The sequence below is a fragment of the Paecilomyces variotii genome, assembly GCF_004022145.1.
Source record: "Paecilomyces variotii strain CBS 101075 chromosome Unknown C8Q69scaffold_5, whole genome shotgun sequence".
Lineage (NCBI taxonomy): Eukaryota > Fungi > Ascomycota > Eurotiomycetes > Eurotiales > Thermoascaceae > Paecilomyces > Paecilomyces variotii.
In genome coordinates this window covers 1,168,369-1,183,527 of record NW_021167144.1, presented here as the reverse complement: position 1 = coordinate 1,183,527, position 15,159 = coordinate 1,168,369, and the positions used below count along the sequence as shown (strand labels likewise).

Sequence of the window (15,159 nt, the reverse complement as noted above, 5' to 3'; positions counted from 1 at the left end):
TGCTGTGCCAGTTTGGTGAGGATTATGTCAACAAGGCATGGCTGCTTTCGAATACAAGGCAATGTCAGCAGCAGTGGTGGAAGAGAGTGGTGAAATTTCTACAGAAATCAGTTGTATGTTCAGGGAAAGGACAGGCTATGCTGATTTTGCATATGCCCAGAGCGTGATAATGAACGGTTTTGGGCGATGTGGATATCATTTCATTGTCCTTCTACTGGTATATTGACAGGTATCACAGAGGCACCATTATTTCCCATCCATCGACGCCACTGGTATCTGGCCCCTCATCGACTTCGAAAAATTCTTCCTTGCACCGGCTTATGCCAACCGCGAGCGAAATGTTGACAGGTTGATTTGAATTGTCGGTGTTGTCTTTGACGTGGTGACTCATGGTTGTCGATCGGTCAATACGGCAGTAGACATGAAGTCAACTTAGGCGCCGAACGGAATGAGGAAAGGCAGAAGGAGTGCCGTGTATGAATATTTAGTGCTGTTGACGATAGATGTTAGCCCAGCTTCTCTATCAGTGATCCAAAGAGACCGCCAGCGAGCTGGGAGGGACTGTATTGCATCTAGGGCAACGAGGAAAGAATTCATGACATGTACTTACGCTGCACTGGGAGCAGCTGCAGGAGTTGCAGTTGCCGGAGCAGCAGTTGCAGGAGCAGGGGTTCATGTTGATTGATGGGTGGTTTGTATAAGTCGAGAGACTTGTTGGTGATTGGAGTAGATGGATAGTTGCAGGCTTGAAGAGTTGTCGGGCGTGCTTGATGAAGAGAAAGGAAGATGGTTTCGATGGGATTTGAGTCCCTATTTATACCTTTTTCCCAGGGATTTTCGCGATAATAGTCATACCTCGGATGGTGACCCCCTCCTTAGAGTGAAGCGGCATGACGTGGAAAGAGTGCCGTAGCGTGGAGGTGCTCAGGTTAGTTCGGAACTCCACATCTCTGCTGCAGGAAAGCACCGAGACTCGCATGGGTCTGATAGCAACTAGGTTAGTGTCCCATTCGGCCCGCATCAGATAGAGCCTCGTGGCTGTCCAGCAGGACCACGAGCATGGGCCACGCTCCAGGACAGCAACTTCGAACAGGACGCGTCAGATATCAGACTCCCCGAGTTCGTGTAATAAACAGTGATCAGCCGTCTTGGATTGGCCGGGTAAGAAGAGGCAGATAGATTATCAGCGCGGGATTCATGCTGTTCCATGTGTTGTCCGAATAGGTTGTGTCACACGCAGGCGGCACGGCCAGTGAGACTCCGATGGCAGACTTGTCCACCCGCCTCAACCCTGGCAACTTGGTCAGACCTTGAAACCGACGAGAACGCCAGGGTGAAAAGTCGACTTGGCCCCACGCTAACACCAGAGTTTGGCGAAGTGGATCGTGAACTCCCATCGGAAGTATCAAAAAGAGCTGTGGGGATCCGTCGGAAGAGTGGGATACCTGAACCTCATAAATCTCCGTAGGCCTATATGAAATCCCGAGAAGCAACTCGCATGACGGGATTGAAATAGGGGTCAAATCCGTGAGGTCAAGTTTCGGTGGGAATAGAGATTCGTTCCAGATGTCGAAGAGAGCGGTTTCAGTGGCAGAGGCCTCAGCACGAGTCTCCATCAAAAGGATCATTTTCCGTTCAAGATCTCTGCTCAGAGACAAATATTAACGCAAAGCGCGGCTCCGGCCGCTCGATGCGACCTAGGGTCGGTCCTTGGCCTCGTTAGGCGGGTAACTTAATGGTCCACACCAATGTCCCTGTCCCCGTCCCTGTATAGCGCCACGAGAGAACTTGGACATAGTGCACTCTAGGACAAATTTTCTATGTCGTATAGAGGAATCATCTCAGGTTGGTTCTTGGGGCACAATTTCCATCTCGTAAAAGGTTTTTCATTTTCTCGTTTTGCTTTTTTCTCGGTAGTAGGCAAGTCGTAAAAGACCCGATGATATTGTCCAATCCGCTGTAAGCCATTGTTCAAACGAGATCCCGAAGCTATTCTGTTTATGATTCCGTGTTGTCAGCAAAAGAAATCCATTCTCTTCTTCAATCACCTCTTATACTCCTGCCAGTGAATTCAGATATAGCAGTATTCCCCACTGCACCTTTTCGAAGGTTATTCGGATGTCTGAGGCTTGAGGCTCGTCCAGAAAAAATTTCTTATCGTAGGAGATATATGGACATACCTCTTGTCTTATGTATACTTCCATCACGTATTCGCTTTCGAAGACATCCAATAAGCCGTTCAGTACCCTCACTCCAGGTGCATTTCGGCAACCATCGTGGGCTACCATTCCTCTCGTCCGTCAGAAGGGAGGGAAGGGGGTAGAGATAGATAGACCGTCATCAAAGCCGATATTGTTCCAACGTGCCTCCTAAGAACGGCCGTGGACTGCTCCAAACCCTTCCAACATCAGCGTAATAAAAAAGAACAGGCATCATGCTTTCCTGTCGTGAGTTGTTTGTCGTAAGGATTGTCTCTTAGTACTTTGTGAGCCTCGAATACAAACCGCTTTTGTACTTTCTTGACGGTTTTCGTTCTCATCGAGGATCGAGGGGCCTAGGGTCGGGCGAAAGGTGACTTGGCTCTCTCATGGAAGGCTCGAACGAAGATTCTCAACTTCCGCGGTCTCAACCAGCAAACCCAGGCCGAGATCCTGTGCTATTCGAAAGTGTAACAGATTTAAGAACCTGCTTTGGTCACATAATGGCTCTTTGGGTGATGGTCGCCGAAATTCACCACGAACTGGTACCGCGAGGTCTTTCCCTGACTCAAACCTCGAGGAGGGGCGACAAGTAGGACAGAAAACCCATCTTGGAATATGAAAGATACATTTCCAACTTTGAGGGAATAAAAGAGACAGAAGGAGAGAGTCGTCCACGTCCTCACACTCGAGGACCCGGGTGGTTGTGCATACATACACTCAGTGTTGTCCCTCCTGGGGACCTTGCGAGCAAATTGCGACCGTGAACTTCGGTGACAGAACGACAAGTGTCCTGTCACTTCAGGCATCGATTTGCCTCCAGATAGTCGACCTGTACTGACCAAAATATTATCCATGCCATTTTCATCGTCTGGCTGCTGAGACTGGACTGCAGCATACAACGAACCTCTCCTGATCATTGAGTGTTCCATTTCTGTTTCCAAGGACTCAACGGGTACGAGACCTGGTTGCCGCTATTCAACGAGATAAAATCCATTCTGTGATTGCTAGTTGTTCAAACCATTTCAAATAATGTGATGGCACTGTATTGTCGTTGTACGTCAATCGTCTTGAATGGTTCATTTCACCGCTGGCTAACGGTGGAATATGTCCCACAACTGACGTGAGAAGCTTGGTAAGAGACAATCGCCTGTATTCTCCCACATACCTTGAGCAACAGATGCTGATAGGAGACCACAGGTACAGGTGATCAAGTAACCCCGGATATAGTGATGATAGTTATCGCGAAGAAAGCAATGAGTTGTTCTACGCGACACAGGGGACGGAAAGAGATATCAGGCATGAAAACTTTGCGCATGGCATCATGGTGCTAAATATGACCAACGCGGCACCAGAGGCCAGTGAAGAATTTGATCATTTGAGCCAATTCTGAAGTCAGTCATGATAGACGGTTTGGAGGGTTCGACAGTCAATTATGTCCTTGTGGTCTGCATCTGCTTCGGCAGCTAAACCAGCAGACGTCTACAGTCTTTCAGATCCACAGATCAGGATTTGAGGACATCATATTACTATGATGTCTCATTGGTTATGGATAGAAAGACAAGGTCTTCAAGAGACAAATCTTGGCGTGCTGGTCATTGTCCAGTACCTTGGCGAAAGACCGACGAAATTCCAAACTCCGATGTACGCATATGCATGTTGCAAACAACATCTGAACGGCGTCTCCCATTAGACTGGGATTTCCTTCTGGAACTTCTGGTTGTATGAGGCAATACACCCAAGGACAAACTGACAGGGACCCTCCAATTATCTAGCTGTGAATTTGGCGATACCTCGACTGACAGAACCTCAGAGCGGGCTTGGTGCTCCTTGCTGCATATTAGGAATTATCGCTTGCCATTGTATACTGGACGAAGGCGACATCTGCAGCCATCGTCCGTAGGCAATTTCCCGTGTGCTAGGACGCGACATTCACCGACATAAAATTGAGGCATTGTTTGTGATATCCGAGACGCCTAGTCTGTTCCTCTTCATCAGAACTGTCTCCATCGACTACCCACGCCAAAACTATTGTCTGCCTGTCAAGAGCGCCTGGTTGTGGACTGGTTGGGTTCATACGATCGAGACGCGATCCAAGCTGTCAGGGGCATATCCGGACGCATGTCTTTGGTCCTGATTCTTCATTGATATCAGAGAATATGCCGTTCATCAGAAGATATTACTTCTTCGACTGCACTCCAGAATGGTCACTTTGGTGCAATTGGCTGATTTTTCCGGATTGGAGAAAGTGTTGCTCTGGCTTGAAGCCCATGATTTTCAAGACCCCTTTTCAGATTCGTCATTGATTCTCGTCGCAGGTCATTCCGATCCGGAAAAGAGCTGGGTACCAAGTGCAAATGATGAAAGATGCTGTGAACGATCTCTGCTTTTCGTCTGATGAAAGATAGCTAACTAGATAGAAGACGCATCTCAGGTTGTGTTAAGCTCAGATGGGACCCGTTTCTGGCGGTGTCCACTCCGGCCACTATCGCGTAGTGCGTCTGGCGGTGCAAGCCAACAACCACGGTCGACGCGTGTGGCCGAATCTGTCAGAGCACGCAAGAACGGCTCATTACTGGCAAGGTTCGGGGCAGCAAATCTCCGTTGCCGGGTTTACGGAGTATTCTCGCGCAGGTTGCCTCAGCGAGGATGGTGTTCTAGAAGACACAGAAGAGGTTCGCCCCAGAAGTTAGTTACTAGTCTACGATGTCACCTGGAAACATTCCCGATGCTTTCGGAAGCCGAAGTTGCCGTTAGGTAATCTCTTCACAGATGTCTCCGATTATTCCTATATGCCTGGGGCGCAGGTAATACTGCGTTCTGGGGCAGGCCACCTATTCAATTTCCAAGAGAAGTTCGAGGTCTGGGTTCAGAGCCTGGAAGAACTCAAGAAACAGCCATGAAGACGGTAGGTCACCCTGATTGATCCCTTAGGTGCCAATACACAGCCTCTTCTTTCCTCAGATGTTGCTTACGAGGAAGCGTAAACCATTGGAGCTTGGACACTAGAGACTGGGCTGCTGTAATGGATTACCTTATGTGACGACTCCTTTTTAATCTGAGCTCACGTGATGGAAGCAGAATTCAATCTTGATTCCGTTTCAAAGTCCAATAACTAGTTAGTTATTAATTTATTGTGACTCATCTAGTAACTAAAAAGGCTTCTATTCCCGTATAAACATATCAGAACAATTCTTGTAGGAAAAGACGTACGGCGGTCTCAGGATGTTACTGAGATCTCGTTCTCTATACAATGCAGTAGGACCGGGAATCACCAAAATATTTGATCGCTGTCATGCTGATCTTACCCAAACTTTTCTTATAACCGAACGCCTTGCAAATGCGCCACATCCATTACCTGTTGAAACTCCGTAACTCCCTCTTTCACGCTTACGTCAAGAAGCCACGCGGAGATGGCTACCGACGCGAAAAGTACAGTAATGCCATGATTCATTCCGTTTCACCGCTCTCAGGCCAGCCGCCATTCCATCACTTCATGGGCAGTCTCGGCTCTGACCAGGTACACCTTTCCTGCCCCTTCTCGCTGCTCCCTCTCCTCAACGCGGAGCCGGTCGATGTCGACGTTGATGATATCCAAGAGGAAAGACCACGGTTGGATGCTTGGAGACACCCCATCAATGGAGAAGGGCTGTTGTTGAGGTGATGATCGCTTGTCTCCGCTGGTGCACTGTCGCGGTCTAAACTCGGGATCACACCACTGCATGCTGTAGACATAAAGCGCACCGCCATTCGAGAAGCTGTATGAATGTCCGGCCCCGGGCTCGAAAACAACTAGGATTTTCCCGTCGTCCGATATGGCCGCCATTGGATGCGTCGACGTGACGTATGGCATGTTGACTGGATTCCAGCGATCCTTGGCCACTTGGCGATTTCGCGCGACCACCATGGCGTCGCTGACCGCGAGGCTCAACTTCTTCTCTTGAGGAATCGGCTCGAAAAACTTGGCCCAGCGATCTGATATCCGGTCGGTCCGCGATGGTAGCTGTCTCCATATGGTGACCTTATTGTCGACGCTAGAAACGAAGGCGATGCAGTAGCCGTTGATGCCGGTATTTTGAAGTGCTGCGATGAAGAACCTCCCAGGCTGATCCGTCCAGCCTTCACAAACCGACTCTGGTACTAACTGCACCGCTTGGAAAGCAGTCTTGTTGTCATCGCGGAAAGAAACGGCAAGTGCCACAGAGTCCAAGTATATGTGGTTCATGTTCTCTTTCCAATACTCAAGGCTCTCTGTGACAGTTGAACAGCTGCGACTGGAACCCCATCTTGGAGGGGGCTTGCCCAGATAACGCACGCGTGTCTGTCGATTCGCATTTGGCTCCTTTCCAATCACGACGCGAAGTAGACTGTCGTTTTCGACGAACTCCAGAGACTCGACCACTCCCTTTGCCTCCTCGTATCCGGTGACACCAGCCGCGACAGAAACCGTCTCATTATCCCCAATTACGCCTTCTGCGGGAGAATCGAGGCTGCTCGGGTTTTGGAGATCATAGATGTGGATAGACTTTCCCAGAGCGACTGCGATCAAGTTGCCATGAGTCGAGAGGGCGATGTGATATTTGGCGTAATGCTGGCCCATGGTCATCCAACTCCTCATGCCGTCAGCCAATGTGCGACTCATGGTTGTCCATAGAGGATAGAGAGATCGAGCGAGGCCGAATTCGAGGTCGTGAGTCTCGTTATTGATGTTGTAGACGACAACCCTGGATCCATGCATTGCCGCGAGCTTCGAGCGATCACCCGACACAGCAACAACTGTGGAAAATGTACACTTCGGTGGGCGTTTTTGCTCTATAACCATCTTCTCGATATGGTCGCGTCTGTCCAGTAGATTGAGGTGCGCAATCTGGTTGAAGAGAGTATTCCAGTCATCCTCTGTCATGTCCTCCACTGGAGGGAGCGGAGTTGGCGTCTTTTTGAGTGCCTCTCGAAGCATGAAAGAGCTCGAGGCAGCATGTCTCCAGGAATTGCACGCGAGGCGGGCGGAATGGTACGCTTCGGGTTCCGCGGAGAGAAGTATTAATTGAATAATCTCAATTGGCAGAGTTGCAGCTGCCATGTTAATGTGTAGTCTCTTCCTCTTCAGTTGAAGGGAAAAGTAATTAAGTGTCTGTGTATCAGTGAGGCAAAGAGTATTATGTAGGATTATATAGTAGAAGATCAAGAGATAAGGTGACAGTACAATCTAGACAGCAAATGTAATCTGCAACAATCGACTGCACAATCGCTAATATACTGTAGTATAGTAAAGAGACAAAAATTGGAGAATTGAAATTGACCGCACCACGAGTGGCGCTCTCCACGTCATATATTGGTGAGAGGCATACCATCAGGGTGGCCGTTATCAAAATCAGCCCGTCCTTTCCCGAGCAGCGAATTCAGGGGAACAACAAGCCGCTGATGGTTCCATGTCGCAGTGGCATGTTCGGGACCCAGTGTCGGGACTAATTCATGGCTCCATCGCTCTAAAATGCCGGAAAGTTAATTGAACTATTATTATTATTACACCTCAGAACCGAATTGTGTTGCGTTGCGATACTAGGTATGCGCTGGGCCAGCCGTGTTCTTTGCTGAGCATCTGCTAGTTAGCTGCATCCATGACTTTCTCCCCATCCATGCAGCTTGGTTGTCATGGTTTGAGCTGCCATATCACTAACTACAGCCTCTAATTTACGCCCTAAAGTATGACAAAGAGAAGTAAGTTAACTTAAGTTACTGATTTGCTCTCGATTGGGTGGTAAAGTAATTTTTTGGCTGGGTGTCGCGCGACACCAGGATTATTCCCCGTGGCTTCTGGCCCTACGTTCAAGTCAAACTAGTCGCCACCGGGATCTAAGAGATTTGCATGGGGACCCAGCCGTTTAGAACTTTTAAGATACATCCAGACCGGCGAAAAGAGGGAGTCTTCGCCGGAAAAGGAAGTAGCCTGAAACAAGATTTCCACGTCAAGGAAGCTTGGATATTATTATCATTACTACTACTGCTACTCCGTACTACTAGTCGGACAATTACTGATCTGGATGGTAGAATCGGGGGATTTGATTGATCCGAGTTGATGACTGTATACAGCGCTTCCTTTCATGACATTGGCTATACCGATGTAAGCTCTCAATGGAAGCTGACTCAGAAGCGGACTCTTTTTTCACAAAGTGAATTCAAACGTATCCATCCTGAATCGTGAATAAACTTTTTTTTTTCAACCATGTCGGTTTCACGGACCGAACGGCACTTTTGGCAACGTCCTTGAACCAGACCGCTGGTTTGACGCTGGGTGCCGAGCTGTCGTGGATAATGGCCATAACTAATGCATGGAGATCGCGGCATAAGCTTGAAACGAGGGTTGCAAACTCAGAAGCGTCCACATTGTCGAATTGTTGGTGAACAGATGTTTTAATATTAATCTAATTATTCACTGGCCACGAGGGATAATAATAATGTTGTTCTCTCGCCTGATCAGCACTTGAGATCGGCATGTCTCCCTCGTTAGGCATGTAGTCGTGTTCGGCCCGTAAGTACCTAGTGAGTCGAGATCGGAACTCGGGCGGGTGTCACGGAATCAACTCGGAGAACGAGTCGACCCGATAGATTAGGTGGTTATTTAGTTATTCCTGTCCTAGATAACTACTCCGTAACAATAATAATAAACCACGTCTATCTTTACTTTACCATTTTACCATACTTTTCAGTGGTTTGTGTCCGGCCCACTGCTCAGCAATAATAAGGGAGGTTGGTAGAAATAATCCGTACGATGACTAGCGATGGCTACGTACATACATACTTGTTATGGTCCTATTTCGCGCCCTACAGGGTGATAGTTACTCGAATTGCCTGAAAGATAATTGGTCGAGTGTCTAATGATGCTTTGTCGAGGTGACAGACGGGTCAGACCGTCAGACTGAGTACAAATGGCACGGTCGCCCACCGATGCTGGCATGGAATGGATAGATGCATGTTGCTCCGTACATGTAGCAAGCACTCGGGCACGTCTCCCTTCGCCTATCTATTATTACTTTCTTCACCACAACCTGAACGATACAATCACCCCAGCCTCGCAATGTTGGTGGTCGTCTATATCGACTGGATCGATTCTGTCAGACACCAATTTGATACGCTGGCTCCCAGAGTGGCCTGTGGCCTGACTGACAACTGACAGCCTGAGTGTTATTAGTTACACAAGGGGAAAAAAATATCAATGCCCTTTGAGGCTTCATCAACTTTCGCAAGACATCATCGGTGACCTCCGATCATTTACGGTACCTACCTACTTGAATTCAACCGTGACACAACCCACGATGCCCGACCGAAATGCATAGAACTTACGACTTGAAAGTGGCCGAACCCGATCCGATCTGTTACCCGTAAAGCTAAGCTAACTTGTGGCCGTTTCTACCATATGGTACAGTGACAGCCATGCCGACTAAAATCAGCGACCCACTCACTCAGCACATTCAACATTGTCTCGTGGAGCAGCATACCAAGTTATAAGTAGATAGCTGCTGCCAGTAGTAGTATCGATACCTAGATATCAAGGTAGGTAGGTCAGTCTACGGACCTGAATCATCTGCACATCAATTATGACACCTCGAAGAAAGAAGAAAGAAGCATCGACTAGCATAGTAAGTAAGTAACAAAGAGAAACATCTGCATGGAATCCCATACTTATGCGGTACCGCACGTTTCTAGAGTATGTATTGGTAGTTAATAATAATAATATGCCCCTGCCCCTAGTTATGGGAGACAGCGCAAGAAAGCAAGCATGGACGCAGGGATCCAAAAGGTTAGATAGAATGGTAGATAAGTAGCGCCCCCTTGCGAGTCCTCCGCGCCGTTTGTTCCGAGTTGCCGCCCATGACAGCGGAGTATATTCGGCGTAGACTAAACTCTAATTCTAATCGGGTGAAATCGGGAGGAAACTCAACCGGCCAGAAGACGACCATCCTTTGGAAGTTAAGGAACAGAGATGGATCGTTCTCTATGGATGATATTTCTATTTACCAAGAAATCAAAATACCAAAGATAAACATACTAGCTAGACTATACTGAGTATATAGTTCGAACAAGTAGTATTCCGAGTATGAGCGAGTACGTATGTACAAGTACGACCCTTACGGTACACAATTCGCCATGCATGACAACTACCTACCTAAGAGATTGTAACTTATCTATAGTAAGTTATATTTAGCAAAGATGCGGTTCCGATGCGCATTTATCTGTTCGTTTCTTTTCAGACCCCTGTCCTTACAACTAACTAGTTATATTATATTATATCGATTATTATAACGGTCGCATTCTATTATAATTTTCTATTCTTGATATCCCCCTTTTCTTCCTTTATGGAGAGTTCACACTCCAGGTCGACTAGACTAGTGTATAAGTTAAGCATAATTGTGAAAAGAAAAGTTCGTTCTCCTTAGCGATTATCTGTTAGTATCTCGAGCGACTGGGTCGCACTATACATGGTCTGAAATATCGAGTTGAGGTTTACGTGTATAATAACTTAAAGAAAAGGGGGGGATAATAATAATAGAAAGTCGTACCTTATTCTCTTACTTTGAAGAACTATATGTCTTATGTTTACTATACACCAAGAAGAAAGAATAATGAAGAAAAAAAAAAAAAAAAAAAAAAAAAACTCGTAGTCTGAACAAACCTACGAGGGCAGTCTATCTCTCAAAAGGACGTTCTGGTTATCGTTTCTTAAAAGAACTTTTTTATTCTTTCCAAGACTCCGTAGTACACTCGACTGGCTCCGTTTTGGACCTCGCGATCATCGAGAAAATATGCACAGAGTATTTCTAATATATCGTTTCGCTAGCGCTCAACGAATAACCGCCCATCCCTGAAGACATGACATAACGTAACATAACAATACCTAATCATATCGTTTCGATTTTCCTGGATAACGGGGCGATTTTTATTTCCCTTCTTCCCGTCCTGATCATCACACTGTTCTCCAACTCCTTGGATATATGCACATACATGGTGAGAAAACAAGAAAGAAAAAAAATTGAGGTGGAAGTGTTTGCTGTGACTCCACAACTTTTGGGATCTTAGATGAGGATGTGCCTCTCTCGCAGGTAGAGTTCCCGTAGTAACTTGAGTCCATTGAGTGCCATCGACTGCTTGGGGACTTTGCTGGGAAGGTCGACGATGGCGGTCCTTAGGAGGGCAAGACCCACGTGACCGAAGAATCCGACGATCCTATCCGCTGAAGACCGCAGCATCGCGGTCAGGAGAATCAGATGTGTCTCTTGGATCTCCTCTGGCGGAATGGTGAGTATTTTGTGCATGATATGCCAGAATATAGTGTTGGGGAAAGGGTTCTTGCGAGGCGTCTTTCCGAAATTTCGCAATGTCAGAGCCGCAAAGCCAGCACCCAGGCCGGTCATGCGGTCTACATGTGTCTGCTCGTCGACGAAAGGGCCCCCAGCCTCCTGGCGCCACCATCCGATCGCAACCTTTCCAGCGACTGTTTTCTCGTCGCCGTAGAATGCCCACAATGCCGGGCAGACCACGCGGTACTTGGCCCAGAGGATATCGACCAGTGCACATCCCTTGTAAACAAAGGCCTCTGTGGAAAAGATCTGAGCGGCCACGATGCCGATGGGTTCGGCATATTTGGGGCTGATGCCTGCCTCGTTGATGAGGGATGAGATCAGAGCTTTGGAGAGAATGTTGAACATATAGATGAGTAGCGCCGGCACCTTGCTGTCTTCCGCCTTGGCAATGTGCTCTGGTGGGAATGCGAAAAACTGGCGAACATCGACAGAGGGTTCTGATATGGCGGCTGCCTTTTCGAATACGGTTCGAATTTCTTGAATCTGAAGAGCCAGTCAATAATCATCTGGGAGCAACGGATATTCAATACATACCTGTGTACGATTGGCGCCTTTGCCCTCTCGCAGCTGGCCCACGCACTTTTTAATTGTGCGGCGCATGTCTCCCATGTTCTGCTTGACGACGGGATTGTTCTTTGCCTCATCTCGGAGCCACTTGCGGAACTTCTTAAGATGCTGATGCAATTCCAGATACCGCATGTGGACATTGACCTCCTCTTCGCTTTGACGCGAAGCACCCAGCTTCTTCAGCCGTTCGAGTTGGCTCTGTTGTCCAGCTTCAGCCCGCTGGCGGGCAGCCTCCTCCTCGGCTTCGCGCCGTTGCGCATCCTGCTTTCGCTTCTCTTCTTCTAGCCGTTCACGTTCTTTGCGTTGTTTCTCTTCCTCGGCTGCTTTTCTCGCCTTTTCGGCTTCTTCGGCCTTCCGCCTCTCTTCCTCCTCCCGCGCTCGTCTCTCTGCCTCTAGGCGAGCAGCTTCTTCCTGTTCGCGACGAAGTTTCTCCGCCTTCTCTCGTTCAATGCGTTCTTTTTCCTTGCGCGTCTCCTCTTCTTGCCGCAGCCGTTCTTCCTCGACCTGTCTGAAGTAGTCCTGCAGTGTATCTTCGGCCTCGTGCCGCACCTGGTCGTGAAAAGCGGCTACCGCGTCGAGAGCTGCATCGTCCTTCTTCTTGCGTTCCTGATCGATGAGATCGAGACTCTCGTAAAAAGACTTCCGCTCGTAGGCCTTGACTTTCTTCATCTCGATGCTGGTGAGCCGGATCTGCTCGAGGTCCCTGACCAGCTCGAACATGAGCTGTCTGGAGGGACTGTCCGGCATCCGGGACGGAGATGAGTAGGAGTCGACTTTGTGCCCGGCCATCTTGAATCTTGTGAGCGTGTCTGCCGCTCGAGCAACTCAAGATGGCTGATCGCGTGAGAGGAGCGTGTGCTTAGGCTCCAAATGCTGTAGGAGAGACGTGGAAGTGGTAGGGATAGTTAGCAGGAAGGGCCCATGAGCACTTGATAGACCAAGTGCTGAATAGAGCTGCTTGATGGGCACAACACGGTTTATGCTGAATAGTCGCTATCGTGCAGTGAATGACAATAGAGAGTGTATCCTTTGATTGTTCCAACAGTTACACAAAAGGCCCCGTCAATGACAATCAGAGCAGTGACTCCATCCAAACAAGACAAACGATGGAGCAAGCGGCTCAATTCCTTCTCTAGCCTAGACTCAATATAGTGAGCGACTCGGTCGAGTCCCTTGCGGAGCGGAAAGTCTCGTCGGCCCGCTGGGGCCGTAGAAAACGTCTGGAAAAAAAAAAAGAGAGAGAGAGAATGAGCCTAACGCGCTCTTGACGGTTTGACACTGGCTCGTCGAGGGAAACTGGCGGTGGTATCCTCCCTGTGATGAGGAGAAACATCAATTAGCACTTTGATCCATTGCCAAACCACAGCTTTTCCCCGGACGGAGCCACGCATTGGGGCGTGACTCGTAGCCAGGGCAAGGGAGAATAATGACAGAGACAGGGATTGGAGCACGTACCACCTTGCGACTCAATATCCTCGAACAGACAGCAATGACAGGACACGATAACAGCTCAATTGGGAGCTCATCCAGACCGGGTTGGAAGATCTTTGGCGCGACCCAAGCTTGGGAGGCGTGCTCCACGCTGGAGGAAGCTAAGCCGTGATCGCGGACGCCGATCGCCGATGGTGCCAGTTCTGCGGTCTCGCATCCAGCTTGGTAACTCGCCTCTAGTCTCTTTTGGTGTCCTCTGGGGCTTGCATCATGGAGCGTCACGGCGTCTGTTGTGTGTCTCTCGCACCGAGTACGGCTGTCACGCTTTTGCCTTGACAGTTTCACGATGGCTCTTGGCGGAGTGTGTCGACGCGGAGAGTGTTTCGAGGGTCTGTGACGGACGATCTGAGCAGAGCAGAGCAGAGCAGAACAGAGGAGTCTCTCTTTTTTCTCCTGAATCCTGCACTCAACAATGGGCGAGAAGCAAAGGCCACGAGAGCGATCATCGAACGAACCGTTGGCCTACAGGAGGCACTGCCGGGCGCTCTAGGCGGGTCAAGTCGCCCCCGGAGAGAGAGTTGGCCTGAGCCCGCGACGTCCGCCCGCTCCGTCGCACCACGAACGCTGCGCCTAACGCCTTTAGACGGCGTTAGACTGCCCGCCAAAACAGCTCATGGGCGAGGGAATAGGAGAGTTGTGTTTTTTTCTTTTGTCTTTTTTTTTCTTATAATTATTTTGTTGTTGTGGTGATGGTTCTTTGCATATATAGAAATAAGTAAATAATGGAAGAGTCAGATAAGATAATAATACGAATATAATTGAGGTTGTAGCAGTGCTCATATTCAGTAGTGAATCCGCAGAAAAAACATAGATTAGATCTGGCGGTGTTTTTGTCCCACCGTCGGCCGGCCTTTCGTCTCCTCGACGTATTATTGCTAAACTGCTACCTGGCCGGGCCTCTCTCGCTCTCCCCACATCTTGTCTCTCTCTCTCTCTCTGGCTCTCTCTGCTTCTCTCTGTCTGCATCATCTCCATCTATCCCATCCCCATCCCATCCACATCTTTTCTCTCTCTCTCTTCTCTCCTCTCTCTCTCCCTCTCCCTCTCTCCCTCCCGCCTCTTTTCCCTCTTCCTCTTCTCTCCATCGTTCCTTCACCAGCTGATCCTCTTTTCTTTGTCGTTCTCTCTGCCGGGACAACGCAACCCACCACTTTCCCGCCACCCCTTATTAGCTAGCTCCCGCTTCCTCGTTCATCCCCCCCAGCGAGCTGCCCCCGTCAAGGGAAAAAAAGGCCACTCAACTGTCAGCACGACAGCTCCCTTTCACGGTGCCTTTTGCCAGACAAAAATAAGGATTCCTCTTCCTGTCAGCGGAGACCTGCATTCTCTGTGCAATTGTGAATCTCATCCGCTCCAAAATAAGGTCTCTCCACTTTGACTGAAGCTCGTGGTTTTGCGGTTGCTGCTCCGTCCTGTCGCGACGGCTCCATCCGCTTACTCGGTCCTTCCCATCGATCAAGCTTCATCCCCTCTTTCCGCCAAACTCGACCCTCCCCCTTGTGGTGGCAGGCGAGTCCGGTCGAACAGAATCGACAAGATCTCCC

At 48.9% G+C, this 15,159-nt stretch overlaps 2 protein-coding genes across 2 annotated transcripts; both read right to left on the bottom strand.

Moving 5' to 3' along the window:
• Window positions 1-5,319: 5,319 nt before the first annotated feature.
• On the bottom strand, window positions 5,320-7,552 carry C8Q69DRAFT_467176 (hypothetical protein). The gene has a single exon (XM_028630614.1). The coding sequence runs from the start codon at window positions 7,276-7,278 to the stop codon at window positions 5,668-5,670; it is 1,611 nt and encodes a 536-aa protein (XP_028485376.1). The 5' UTR covers window positions 7,279-7,552; the 3' UTR covers window positions 5,320-5,667.
• A 3,591-nt stretch (window positions 7,553-11,143) lies between these two features.
• C8Q69DRAFT_264693 (putative RNA export mediator Gle1) lies at window positions 11,144-13,259 on the bottom strand. The gene is made up of 2 exons (XM_028626732.1): window positions 12,092-13,259; window positions 11,144-12,040 (listed from the first exon to the last, which is right to left on the bottom strand). The coding sequence occupies exons 1-2, from the start codon at window positions 12,911-12,913 to the stop codon at window positions 11,270-11,272; spliced, it is 1,593 nt and encodes a 530-aa protein (XP_028485375.1). The 5' UTR covers window positions 12,914-13,259; the 3' UTR covers window positions 11,144-11,269.
• Between the last annotated feature and the right edge of the window lie 1,900 nt (window positions 13,260-15,159).